Below are 11,420 nucleotides of genomic sequence, written 5' to 3' on the forward strand. Positions count from 1 at the left end.
AATTCTAGTGCTTGGGAACTTGGGAGACGGAGGCAAAAGGATGAGGGATTGGAGGTAAGCCTGGGCTACATAGTGAGACCACCACCCAGAAAATAGAGCTTATCAAAAGGCATGTAAATTTACATTTGAACAGTGCTTCTGTATGTCTGTCTGGAAAGAATCTTCAAGTTTTGTGAGTCTGTCACCCAGGAAGCACTTTCTTGTGTTGTTTGAGTCTGTCAGAGCTTCCCTCCAAGTGCAGTTTAATGAATTCCATGGTGCAGGTGCTACAGGTGTCTCCTGTTAGGCACCAGAGCCTTTCCAGTAGGAGGGCAAGCTGTCTGAGCTGCACCCCCCCAACCCCCACCACCTGCCTCCCCTGCCTGCCCCTGCTCTCACTGCTGGGGAGTTTTCATGTATATAAAACATTGTCAGACCTCAGTGAAACCAAGAAAACCAGATGTGTTTTCAGGGGCTCAGAGCAGGGCTCTCAGCACCATGCAGTGCTGACTCGTTTGCATTTTGTTGACTGTTTTGTTTCCTCCCGAAACAGAGTTGTCTTTGGAAGGCAGAGAGTGGACACCATACAGTCAGCCACCTGAAGATAAATGAGAGCACTGTGATCCCCACAAAAGCAGCCTTTAATGCAAAGGCCAGGGGACACGCAAAAGCTCACTTCTTAAAGCAGCTATATTTTGTTTTTGATGAACCATTTTTTTGTGTAAAAAATAATTTTCATGCCTAAAAACTGAGGCCCTACTTCTACTTTAGCGTTTAGAAATACGCTGAAAGGGAAAGACAAAAGCCAAGCTGTCAAGATGCAGACACCTTTTAACAGCATCCTGGGAATATCCGACACCCTGTGTGTAAAACGCCACCTTAGCTGTCTGCCTCCTGATCCTTACAGTCTCTGTGTATATTCACATCAAAGCCATCATTTCCCAAAAGCCAGCTTCCGGTATGTGACACAGTCTTTCTTCTCTTCAGCTTTTAGTGTTGGACTTTGTTGTAGTGGTAGACCTGAGATAAAGTGGTGCAAAGTTTGTAACAGGATATTATTACCCTGGGTGCTAGCAGTTAAGGCCTGTCTGTCCTCAGGAGACAGCTGGACCTTGCCTGGCTCTGTAGTAGACAGTTCACTTACACAGGACAGCGCTTGCTGGAAGATCAAGTTTTATATGGATTTTAAAGAAAATATTGAAGACTCAAAATTCTATTTTACTTGTAATTTTATTTTTTAAAAAGAAGATTATACTATTTGCCTCTGCCCTTACTACCATAATTGACCAGTTTCATTCAGTAAAAATATTTTTAACAATAAAAAACATTTTATTTGGTTTCCTTTTATTATACATAACTAAAACAAAGGAAGGTATTTATTTATTTAATCCATCTTTATGGCTTTTCCAAACAGGGTGTCTTTGTGTAGCTCTGGCTGTCCTAGAACTAGCTCTACAGACAAAGTTGGCCTCGAACTCACAGAAATCTGCTTGCTTCTGCCTCCTGAGGGCTGGGATCAAAGACGTGCGCCAGTACTGCCAGGCTAACAAGCAGCTTTTAATGCAGCCTGGTAAGAGACTGTCTCCTAAGCACTGCATATGAAGGTTGTATTGTGTGGGTCAATGTCCCTTTGTTCGAGGCTTCAGGGTTTCTTCCCAGATGATTTTCATGGTGGGGCGGGCGGGGTGGGGTTGGGGGAGGCTGTTGAGCTCACCTTTGTAATGAGGGTGCTGAAAAGGAACTGGGTGAGGCTGGCACACTCTATAAATACTTGGTTTCTCTTCAGACTGGTTGTGCTGAGCCAGATTAAGAATGCAGAGCTGATCGTGAACCAACCAAGCGAGGCGCCCAGAATGCCCTTGAAGAGGCCAGGGTCCAAACTGAGAATGCAGATAGTAAACTTTTCCTGCTCTGTCTGATGGGCTCACGGCTGCTCCTCCACTTGCCTGCCAACAGGAGCACCAATCACATGCTCCATAGGAAAAAGCAGGGTAGAGCAGGATCGGAAACCACTGTCTTATAGCTAAGTTTCATTTCATTTCATAGGCTTGAAATATCTATAGCACCTATATATTCCAGGCTGGCTCAAACGTGTGGTCCCCCTGCCTCAGCTTCTCCAGTGCTGGGATGGCAGGAGTCTACCACCTGTGTGTCACCATGCCCAGCCTTACAAACCTCTTCTGATCCAACAAGATTATTATGAATTAACATGAAATTCAGAATGGCAAATTTTAATATGATCAACTTCTCTGTCTCGACATGTCTTTTTTTTATATTGGAGCAATTTCTCGAGTGTGGCAAAGAGTTGCATGGTAAACTAACCTTTAGGATTTCCACTTTGTCATTATCATCTCTAAAACCAACATATCAGAAAGTGACTGAATTATACTGTAATTCTCCTGCCAGAAATGATCTCAGCATTGGAAAAGACCGGTACAGGGTATTTTTAAAACTTGTGAACAGACCTTTTAAAACAGAAATAGAAACACCCCCTCCAAAAGAAATTCTGAATCAAGACTACACATAAACACTTAAAACAGCTTTACCCAGAAAGTGCCAAGAGAATGCTTAGAACTGAGACTGTGGTGTGAGCCCAAGAGCGAAGGCCCTGCCTCGAAAGCCTTGTCACACTCTGAACAGTGACCCATGGCTACTCCTGTGTCCCTGATTTGTAAGTCTCTTGCTAGAATCATGCCTGTAGCTTCCTGTTCCTTAAGACAGTTGATGTGAAGCCGGGCGGTGGTGGCGCACGCCTTTAATCCCAGCACTCGGGAGGCAGAGGCAGGCGGATGTCTGAGTTCGAGGCCAGCCTGGTCTACAGAGTGAGTTCCAGGACAGCCAGGGCTGTACAGAGAAACCCTGACTCGGAAAAAGAAAACCAAACAAAAGGCAGTTGATGTGATTTTGGTCCTGCACCTTGCAGGAAGGCCCACCACTTAAGCCTCCGGGATTCTAATCAGTAAACCCCATGTTCCGAAGAGCAAAATGAATAAAATCAACCAAGATGCCAGACACATGCACCAGGGTTAAGATGGGGTGGCCTTCCAGAAGAGTCTATCAAGTGGTGGCACACATGAATCAGCCCAGTTAAGGAGGACCTGTGGGTTCTCCTCCAGGTAACGCTTAAAACACAGACAGGATCGGTAACCCTACCTGCTGGGGGCCAGGCCCAAGGATGGCAAGCTTAGGGTACAGAGGGAGTTCAGTGCCAACTCAAGCAACTCTAGTGAGACCTGACTTCAAAACAAAGTAGAAAGAGGAGTGGAAATAGAGCTCACGGTTAGAACGACTTTCCCAGCATGCACAAGGCCCTGGATTCCATCCCTGGTCCCTCACACATACAAATTCATTGTGAGCACACCATGTAGCTTTGGAAGCCCTGGGAGATAACTGGGTAAGTAAGCCCTGCCTGCGTTCTGGTAGGGAGGGAACACAGACCTTAAGTAGTCACGTGGAAGACTGGTGTTATGAAGTAGAATGGTGAGATACTGAGACATAGGTCAGGGTGGAGGAGTCAGGGAAGTTTCCCTGGAGAAGTAGCATCTGAGCTAGCTGCAAGGTAAGCAGTCACTCAACCAGGCAGACAGGAAGAGAATTCCAGCTATAGTAACAGCATGTGCAAGGTCCCTGAGGCTCTGGAAGGAGCATGATGCATGTGCAGACTTGAAAATCCAGGATGGCGCAAGACGGAACTGCAAAGGGGCTGGGTGCATCCTGCCTGTGTGTCAGCGAGGTGGTAGCTACCGCAGCACACAGTCTTTTTCAGTGAGCCCCCCAAAACTTTGCCCGGTTGGGGTCTAATTTATATTCCCCTGGGGAACAATTAAGCAGCGATTACAGTTTACTAAAAAGGGGATGGCAGCAAGTTAGTGACATTCAGTCAACGACCAGGCCCCTCTGCTCAAGAGGTCTGGAGATGGGCTGGTGAGATGGCTCAGCAGGTTAAGAAACACTGACTGTTCTTCTGAAGGTCCTGAGTTCAAATCCCAGCAACCACATGGTGGCTCACAACCACCCATAATGAGATCTGATGCCCTCTTCTTGTGTCAGAAGACAGCTACAGTGTACTTATGTATAATAATCAATAAATCTTTGGGCCAAAAAAAGAAAATGATGTCTGGAGGTGAACCTTAATAAACAAGGCAGTGGAGTTTCCATCTTTGTGCCCCGGAAATGCTTTTTCTAATAGCATACGCTAACAGTAAAGTCTTCACTCTGTTCTCTACTCTGTGGGGCTGGTTTATTCTTTCAAAACCTTCATTTTATATGCCAACTCTTTTTAAGTCACTATATAAGCTGGGTTGGCCTCATTTACACAGAGGCCACCTGCCTCAAAAATGCTGGATTTAAAGGTCCCATGCTTACCCTCACACCTGTTTTTTTTTAATTAAATTGATGTGTTTATTTTGTGTATATGTGCATGTGCATGCCACAGCTTGAAATTAAAGGTCAGAGGACAACATACAGGGATCATTTCTCTCCTTCCCCCATGGGGGTCCCAGCCATTGAACGCAGGACCTCAAGCTTGGCAGCAAGTGCCTTTACTAACCCATTTTATTGACCCTCAAGCCCATTTTAAAAAAGCATGGTCGTGTACCAGGTGCTTTACTAGGTATGGAAAGCAGAAGGCTGGTTAACACAAGGCCACCTTGACCTTCAGCTCCTCAAAACCTCACCCGCAGATACATTGTAATTGCCATAGGGACTCCAGTATCATTACAAGTGTGCTTGTCTGGGTGCACTGGCTGAAACCTGGCAGATCTGCGACCACATCCTGAAGACATCATTTTGCAACAGTGTGAACCTAGGCTTAAGCCCCCCCCCTTTTTTTCTTGGTCTGCAAAAATACCACCAAAACTTTAAGATTAAATGGGATCCTGCTGACTGAATGCCGAATACCATGCCCAGCGCAGTAATAGCCTTTATTGACGAAAAAGAATGGGGACTTTTGATAATGACAGGCCACTGTAGTAGATGTTCTATACCCAATGGGGGCTGGTCTTTTGTATGAAAATCACAGGATAACTGGTTTTTGTCCCGTGTGAGAAAAAGAGTCTGAGAAACAGCTGGCATAGAACAAATCGGCTCCTTTGTTGTGTTTTTTCTTTTTTGACCATGGCTATTTAGTGACTTGCTGAGGATTAGGGACAAGATAATAGGTATAAGGGGTTTAGTCCCATACCTGGCAAATAGGTTTTCAGTATTGGCTGTTGTTGTTACTCATATTTTGGCAAAGGAGCTTTTCATTGATTGGTATTAGATAAAGCACGGCTAATTTCTTAGTGGCAAAGACAGCCTTGTCCAACTCTGAAATGTTGAGTGGATGTCAACACAGTAAGGAATGAGCAATGGGAAAGAAAGGGTCCGTCTGGGTCCTCAGAGAGCTTCACCTGACCTAGGAGACAGACCGGCAGGTGTCTAACTCAAGACAGCATTTCCTAGCTCAGGGAGTTGATACTTCATTTCAAAAAGCAAAGACTTGAAGAGATGGCTGGGCTCCCAACAAAAAGACCAAAGAAACCTGCAGCATGGCTACTGACCAGACTCAAGGAGACAAGACTTATTTGTTCCAGTTTCCCCCCTACAGGTGAAGAGAAAGACCCAGCGTGATTTTTCCTTTGTTTGGGGAGATGGTAAGAAGGTATGTAGCCAAGCTAAGTGGGTATTTGTCCTTGCCATCTGATCTGTCAGAATTAGGGAACTGGTGTGTTGGGGAATCCAGGAGAGCTAGAATTGTGCAAGGAGACAAGGACAGGTGTACAAGGGACATTCCCAGGAAGTCCCACGGGAACGAAGCGGATGCAGAGTCTTGGGGTTCAAGGAGTCCCGGGGGACCAGAAGGGGTGCCGGATAGGGCGTCCCCGGGGACTGGAAGGGTGCAGGGCAGAGCGTACTGGGTGACAGAGGGTTGCATGGCAGGGTGTCCTGGGAGTCCTAAGGGACCACAGTGGGGGCTACTAGGCATCCTAGGGTTGATCAAGGGATGCAGTGGGCGGGGCACGCCAGGAGTCCCCGGGACCCGGCGGGGGCGGGGGGCGGAGCGTTCGGAGCCGGGGAGGGCGGGGCGTCGGTTGGACAGCCGGAGTGACTGGCGGGAGGGGCAGCAGCTCCTCCCCGTGCGGCGCGGCGCGCGGCCTCGGTGTGCCTAGGCTCGAGGCGGGCGGTGACGCCTCATTCGCGCGGAGCCGGGCCGGGACACGGTCGGCGGCAGCATGAACAGCATCAAGAATGTGCCGGCGCGGGTGCTGAGCCGCAGGCCGGGCCACAGCCTAGAGGCCGAGCGCGAGCAGTTCGACAAGACGCAGGCGAGCGCGGGCACGGGCTGGGCGGGCGGTGGCGGCGGCGGCGGCGGCGGCCCTCGGTGCGCTCGGCCCTGCGCGGACGGTTGCGGGCTCCGCGGCCCCGGGCGGCGCAGGTGACCGGAAGCCGCGCGACAGCGGGGCTGGGCTCCGGGATGCGGACGCGGCCCAGGTGCGCACGGCCGCGCGGGGCCCGGAGCGCCCTCTGCTCGCCGCCGCCTTTCCAGGGAAGCTCCCGGCTCCCCTCGCTGCCGAGCTGTTCGCACGGCCGCACAGTATCTTATTATCTGCCCCGGTGAAAAGTTTCACGTAGGTCGCCAGACTTGTTTGCCCGCGCGGGGGCCCACTTATAAATAGGCTGCCACCCCCTCGTTAAACACCGGCGCCTGACAGACGGAAACTTCCCAGGCTCCTTTCCTGTGCTCCCACGCGCCGCTCTCCCAAGAGAGGGCCAGACCCGAGAAGGTGGCGTGGAAAATTGAATAATGGCCCTGATGCGCATTCATTCATGCATGGCTTCTGGGGACCCACTGTGCAGGTGTTGCTTTGGTTTTGGGTTTTTTTTTTTTTTTTAGACAGGGTCTCATGAAACCCACGCTAGCCTTAAAAATCATCCTCCTGCTTCCAGACGACCACCACCAACACGTCTGCTTCCCTCCTTTTTGTTTTACAAACTCTGCCCTGTTCTTAATTAAGTCTTGGGTGGACTCATGGAGGTTGTGGGGGGGGGGCGCGGAGGGGTGTCACTACTTATTTGACTACGAAGTCAGCCCAGACCGAAATGGCTGCTTTTTTTTTTTTTTAAGCTTTAGCAATAAAGGAAGCCAAAGACTCCTCCCACCTGTATCTGAAGCAGGTTGGTGACATTTGCATTTGTGGGTGCCCCACTGGCGAGTTCCTTCCCCCTTGGTCAGAGCAGAGAGCAAGGACTCGTCTGCGGTTGCTTTCAAAACACGTTAGCACAAGCAGTCTCCACTAGCTTTCAGTTTTGAAATAACAAAACGGGAGGCCTCTCACCTTTGTGCTTATGATGGACAGGGATAAGGATAAATCCTCAGGACGGGAGGGCTCCGAGCGAGCATGCCAAGTTGCCAGTACCAACCTGGCTGCGAATGATTAATTTATCCGTGTGATCTCCATCTGGTCCAGCCTGGATCCCCCACCATAAAAAACAAACATGGCGTTTGATGTGAAGTCATTAATACATAATTAATTGTGCTAGTAAACTCGCAGAGCCTAGAGAGAAATACTGTTGGCACGGAGGATCTGTTGTCAAGAGCTTGATTTATTCAGTGAGTTTTAGAATTTTTTTCTCTCCCTGCTTTTAAGCAGGTGCAGAGAACGCTGATTGCTGCAGGAAGAGATGGGAGAGGAGATGGGCTTTTAAAGGTCAAGTTCATTGATCTTCTTAAATGACTATGTCAAGGGTAACCTTCCTGAATGTCAGAGGGACAATCTCTGATATGGGACCACATGAGGTTGGTGGCTGGTTTGTAAATAAGGGAGTTCTCTTGACCTGCTTTGCCCACTTTTAAAACTCTTGCTATGTTTGTTTGTTTGTTTATTTATTTATTTATTGTGTGTATGTGTGGACGTCAGAGGACAACTTCTCTCCTCTCCCCATATTGGTTTTAGGAATCAAACCCAGGTTGTCAAGGCAGTAAGCGCCTTTGCCCGCTGAGCCACCTTGCCTGCCCTCCCTGTGTTTTTGAGTGATGAAGAGGGTTATTCATGAAGTATAACTTTGTACTGAGGAGTCTCACAGGACTCACCCACTCGAGAGCAACTTTTTCCCAGGAGAGTTTGAGGCCAGCATCTGGGTATGCCTGTCTTCACGGTGACTTAGTGAGGGCTGTAAGAACATAGTTTTGCAAGTGGTTAATATTTAATTAGCTCATTCCCAGAAATATCTAGCAAGCTGCCAGGCAGGCTCCTTGCAAGAAAGACCTAGAGAGCCCTGGTTTACTGCTTCCGTGTGTCCTTTGGGACAGAAAATGGCACATCTGGTCCTGGGACCTGCCTCCCTTTGGGACACACCTCCTGTCTTGACATTGATGTTTGGCAGGGTGGTGACTGTGGAATAGCTAGCTTAGATTTGAAGTCCTCAGCCGCCTGCCAGCCTCTCCTCTTGGGCTCCCTGGGCCAGGAGGAAAAGGAGTGCTTACATGTTTGCTCTGTGGACAGGACACACCCTGTTTTGCAGAGAGCTCTGTGGTTACCTCTCAGGAGTGTGGAGGGAGGCAGTCATCCTGCCTTCTGGCAGCTGGCGCTTCAGTTATGAGCTTCTGACCCCAGTGGCATGTCCCGGAGACAGCGTCCCGGAGACAGTGTCCCAGAGGCAGTGTGTTCTGCCTCTTTAGTCCCTTCGTTGATAAGACCCCTTTTCAAATTGATTATAAAATGCTACACAACTCATTGTCCCTGTATTCTGCATAGTATACCTTTGGGAAAAGAAAGATATTCTGACTTCATGTAGCACGCTTGTAGGCCGGGGAGATCAGATCTCACGTGCTTGCTCACCTTGTGGTGGGCGAGTTGCTTGATGATAGCGTCTGCTACTGCTGCTTCAGAAAACAGGGCTAGTTCTGTGTCTCTGGATAAATGTACTCTGAGATAGGTTGAGTCATGTCCCTGCAAAGATGACCACAGCCTAACTAACTGGGTTATTTGCGTAATTCAGATTGTAGATGGAATCAAGTTGCTTATCTGACCCTGAGGTGGCTGGTTTGATGAGTCATCAGGTGGGCCCTGCATAACAGGGTCCCTAAATGCAGATGACGGAGGCTGGGAGGCAAGTGGCTACAATGGCTGGAGGTTAAACTCTACAAGTGGGTTGAAGGAGCCAACAGCTAAGGAGTAATGCCCTCCTTTATAAACTGGGAAAGGTGAGGAACCTACACAGAGAAACCCAGACCTACTGGTGCCAGCTTTTAGGGCTTCACTACCCATTCTAGGGGCTGGCAATGTAGTTCCATGGATTCCTGAACCCACGAGTTTGATCCCCGCACCACATAAATTCATCATGGGGGCACAAGCTATATCCTTAGCTACAAGGCCAGCACTCAGGGGCAATAAAAACATTGCAGACTTGTGGCCAGCAGGAAGAACTGTAAGATGTATCAGTGCTTTTTTTAGGGCACTAAAACTGTAGCAATTTGTTACAGCAGCAACAGGGGGATAATACATCCAACACCGTAAACATAAGTAGTGTCTAGCACATAGTAGGGTGTCAGCAAATAGTTGGCCTACCGTTCTCCACTCCCTCCACCCACAAAGTTCAAAATCTGGGACCTCTCTGAAAGAGGTGAGTGGTCTTTGGAGCACACTGTGCCGCTAGAAGCCATGAACATCCCAATTGTAGTTTCCTTTCTGTGGAAACACACAGTTGCCCTTTTTGTTGCGTATCTGAGCCTCTGATTTACCCACAACATGCAGAGGCAGAGGGGAGGGATCTTCTCTCAGGTCAGGCTGAGAGAAGCCCTTTAATCAAGGTGCAGGGTTAAACCCAGGGCAACATCAGCTTCCAAGGTGAGAGGGTGAGGGGTGAGGGGTGGGGTGAGGGCGGCCCACTGGGAGCCAGCTGCTGAGGCGGTGGTGGATGGAAAGTACTTCTTACCTTCCGATTTCCAGGTCAGTGACGCATCTCTTCAGCAGTCCCCCCTCCCCCCTCCAGGGAACAAACTCTTGTAAAGATTAACATTTATTGACAAGTCCCTACTTCGGGCTGTAGCTGCTTGATACAGTAGCACTGAATAGATGCTGAAGAGGGGCCACATGTGTAATACTCAGATGTCTGCTGACTTCTAGAAAAAAGCAAACAGGCAGGTGAAGTTCATTTGGATTGTATCTTTGACTTCGCCCAGCTTAGCCTTGAATAATCCGTCTTCCCACTGGAGCACTGTTAAGAGTGAATGGGATTTTTCTCATTTTGCATCTGTCTGTCTCCAAGGAGTCTCAGCCCCGGGGGCAGTCAGCAGCTGCCTGTGGACGGGGCAGGCGTGAGTAGCAGCAGACCTCAGGCAAATGGGGGTGATGTGGTTGGGGCAGAGCCCCGGGCGTTGGTATGGTGTGGAGTTGCCTCAGCCAGGTGATTCTCAGGACCCACTTAGCAGAGGCAGGACACATGGGAACAAGCAGGTGTCTTGAACCTGCCCTAGGCTCTGGCTTGAAAACAGTTCTCAAGTTCTGGGAGCCTTTCAGATCCCGTGCCATTGCTCAGCCCTGGTCTGCCTATAGCTCAGGGTGTGTCTCGGTGAAGCTCGACAGCAGAGTGCTTGCCTACAAGTAAGAAACCCCAGTTTGATTCCAAGCACGGCAGGAGGGGGAAGAGTGTAATTATAACATGTTACTACACGCTTACACGCACAAAATATTTATAATAATAGAAAAAAATCCCTGCCCCAGAGTTGGAGAAAAGCCCTAACCCACATGGTGAATGTCCAAAACCCCTAACTCTGTCTAGCTGTTATCTCAGGACTGGTGGATTCTTGAGGGCTGATGCGGTCTGTCCTGTCTCCACTGTGTCCCCAGGAGTAGGCATAGGCCTGTGTGTTACAACAGCTGGCTGAATGAAAGGAGACAAAGCCAAAGCCCCTGTCAGAAAGTGAATAGGCTGGCTCACACACTTGAGAAGCTACACTTAAGGTGGGCTGGGGCTGCCTCCCAGGATGCCGGCATTCTGAAGTGTCTTCTTCCAGACCAGGCTGGGACTGAGCTGCCTGTACTTCAGCTGCTTCCTGCCTTTGCTTCTGTGCACCTCTGGGGCACACTGACTACATTTTTGACCTCATCCTGCATAATTGGGGTACACAGTAGAAGGGGAAAAGTCACCTTTGTACCCCCTTGGGGAAGAGAAGTGCACTATGGCAAGTGTACTGAGCACTTAGGAACCTGGGCCAGGCCTGGCTCTGTTGTTGCTCTGTGCCTCAGTTTCCCACCCCACCTCCCCGCTTTGTTTTTCTTGACAGTGTTTCTGTGTATTCCTGTCCTAGAACTTACTCTGTAGACCAGGCTGGCCTCTGAGATGATCTGCCTGCTTCTGCCTGGAGTGCTGGAATTAAAGGCATGTGTGTGCCGCCACCACCTGGTCTAGTTTCCCCATTTTCTTTTCTTTCTTTCTTTCTTTTTTTTTTTTTTTTTTTG

The 11,420-nt window shown here is 49.1% G+C and overlaps 2 protein-coding genes across 7 annotated transcripts in view; both read left to right on the forward strand.

Moving 5' to 3' along the window:
* The window catches only part of Ccdc62 (coiled-coil domain containing 62), a 38,765-nt gene extending 36,458 nt beyond the window's left edge, over positions 1-2,307 (forward strand). For all 6 annotated transcript variants that reach the window (XM_021163903.1, XM_021163906.2, XM_021163907.2 and 3 more), the window contains one exon: positions 533-2,307. The gene's annotated coding sequence lies outside the window, so the exon portion shown is untranslated. The remainder of the gene's footprint in view (positions 1-532) is intronic.
* A 3,751-nt stretch (positions 2,308-6,058) lies between these two features.
* Positions 6,059-11,420, forward strand: part of Hip1r (huntingtin interacting protein 1 related) — a 29,181-nt gene continuing 23,819 nt past the window's right edge. The window contains exon 1 of the mRNA XM_021162507.1: positions 6,059-6,284. Within this exon, the coding sequence (XP_021018166.1) occupies positions 6,192-6,284 (93 nt within the window). The 5' untranslated portion in view covers positions 6,059-6,191. The remainder of the gene's footprint in view (positions 6,285-11,420) is intronic.

Source organism: Mus caroli, chromosome 5 (assembly GCF_900094665.2).
Source record: "Mus caroli chromosome 5, CAROLI_EIJ_v1.1, whole genome shotgun sequence".
Lineage (NCBI taxonomy): Eukaryota > Metazoa > Chordata > Mammalia > Rodentia > Muridae > Mus > Mus caroli.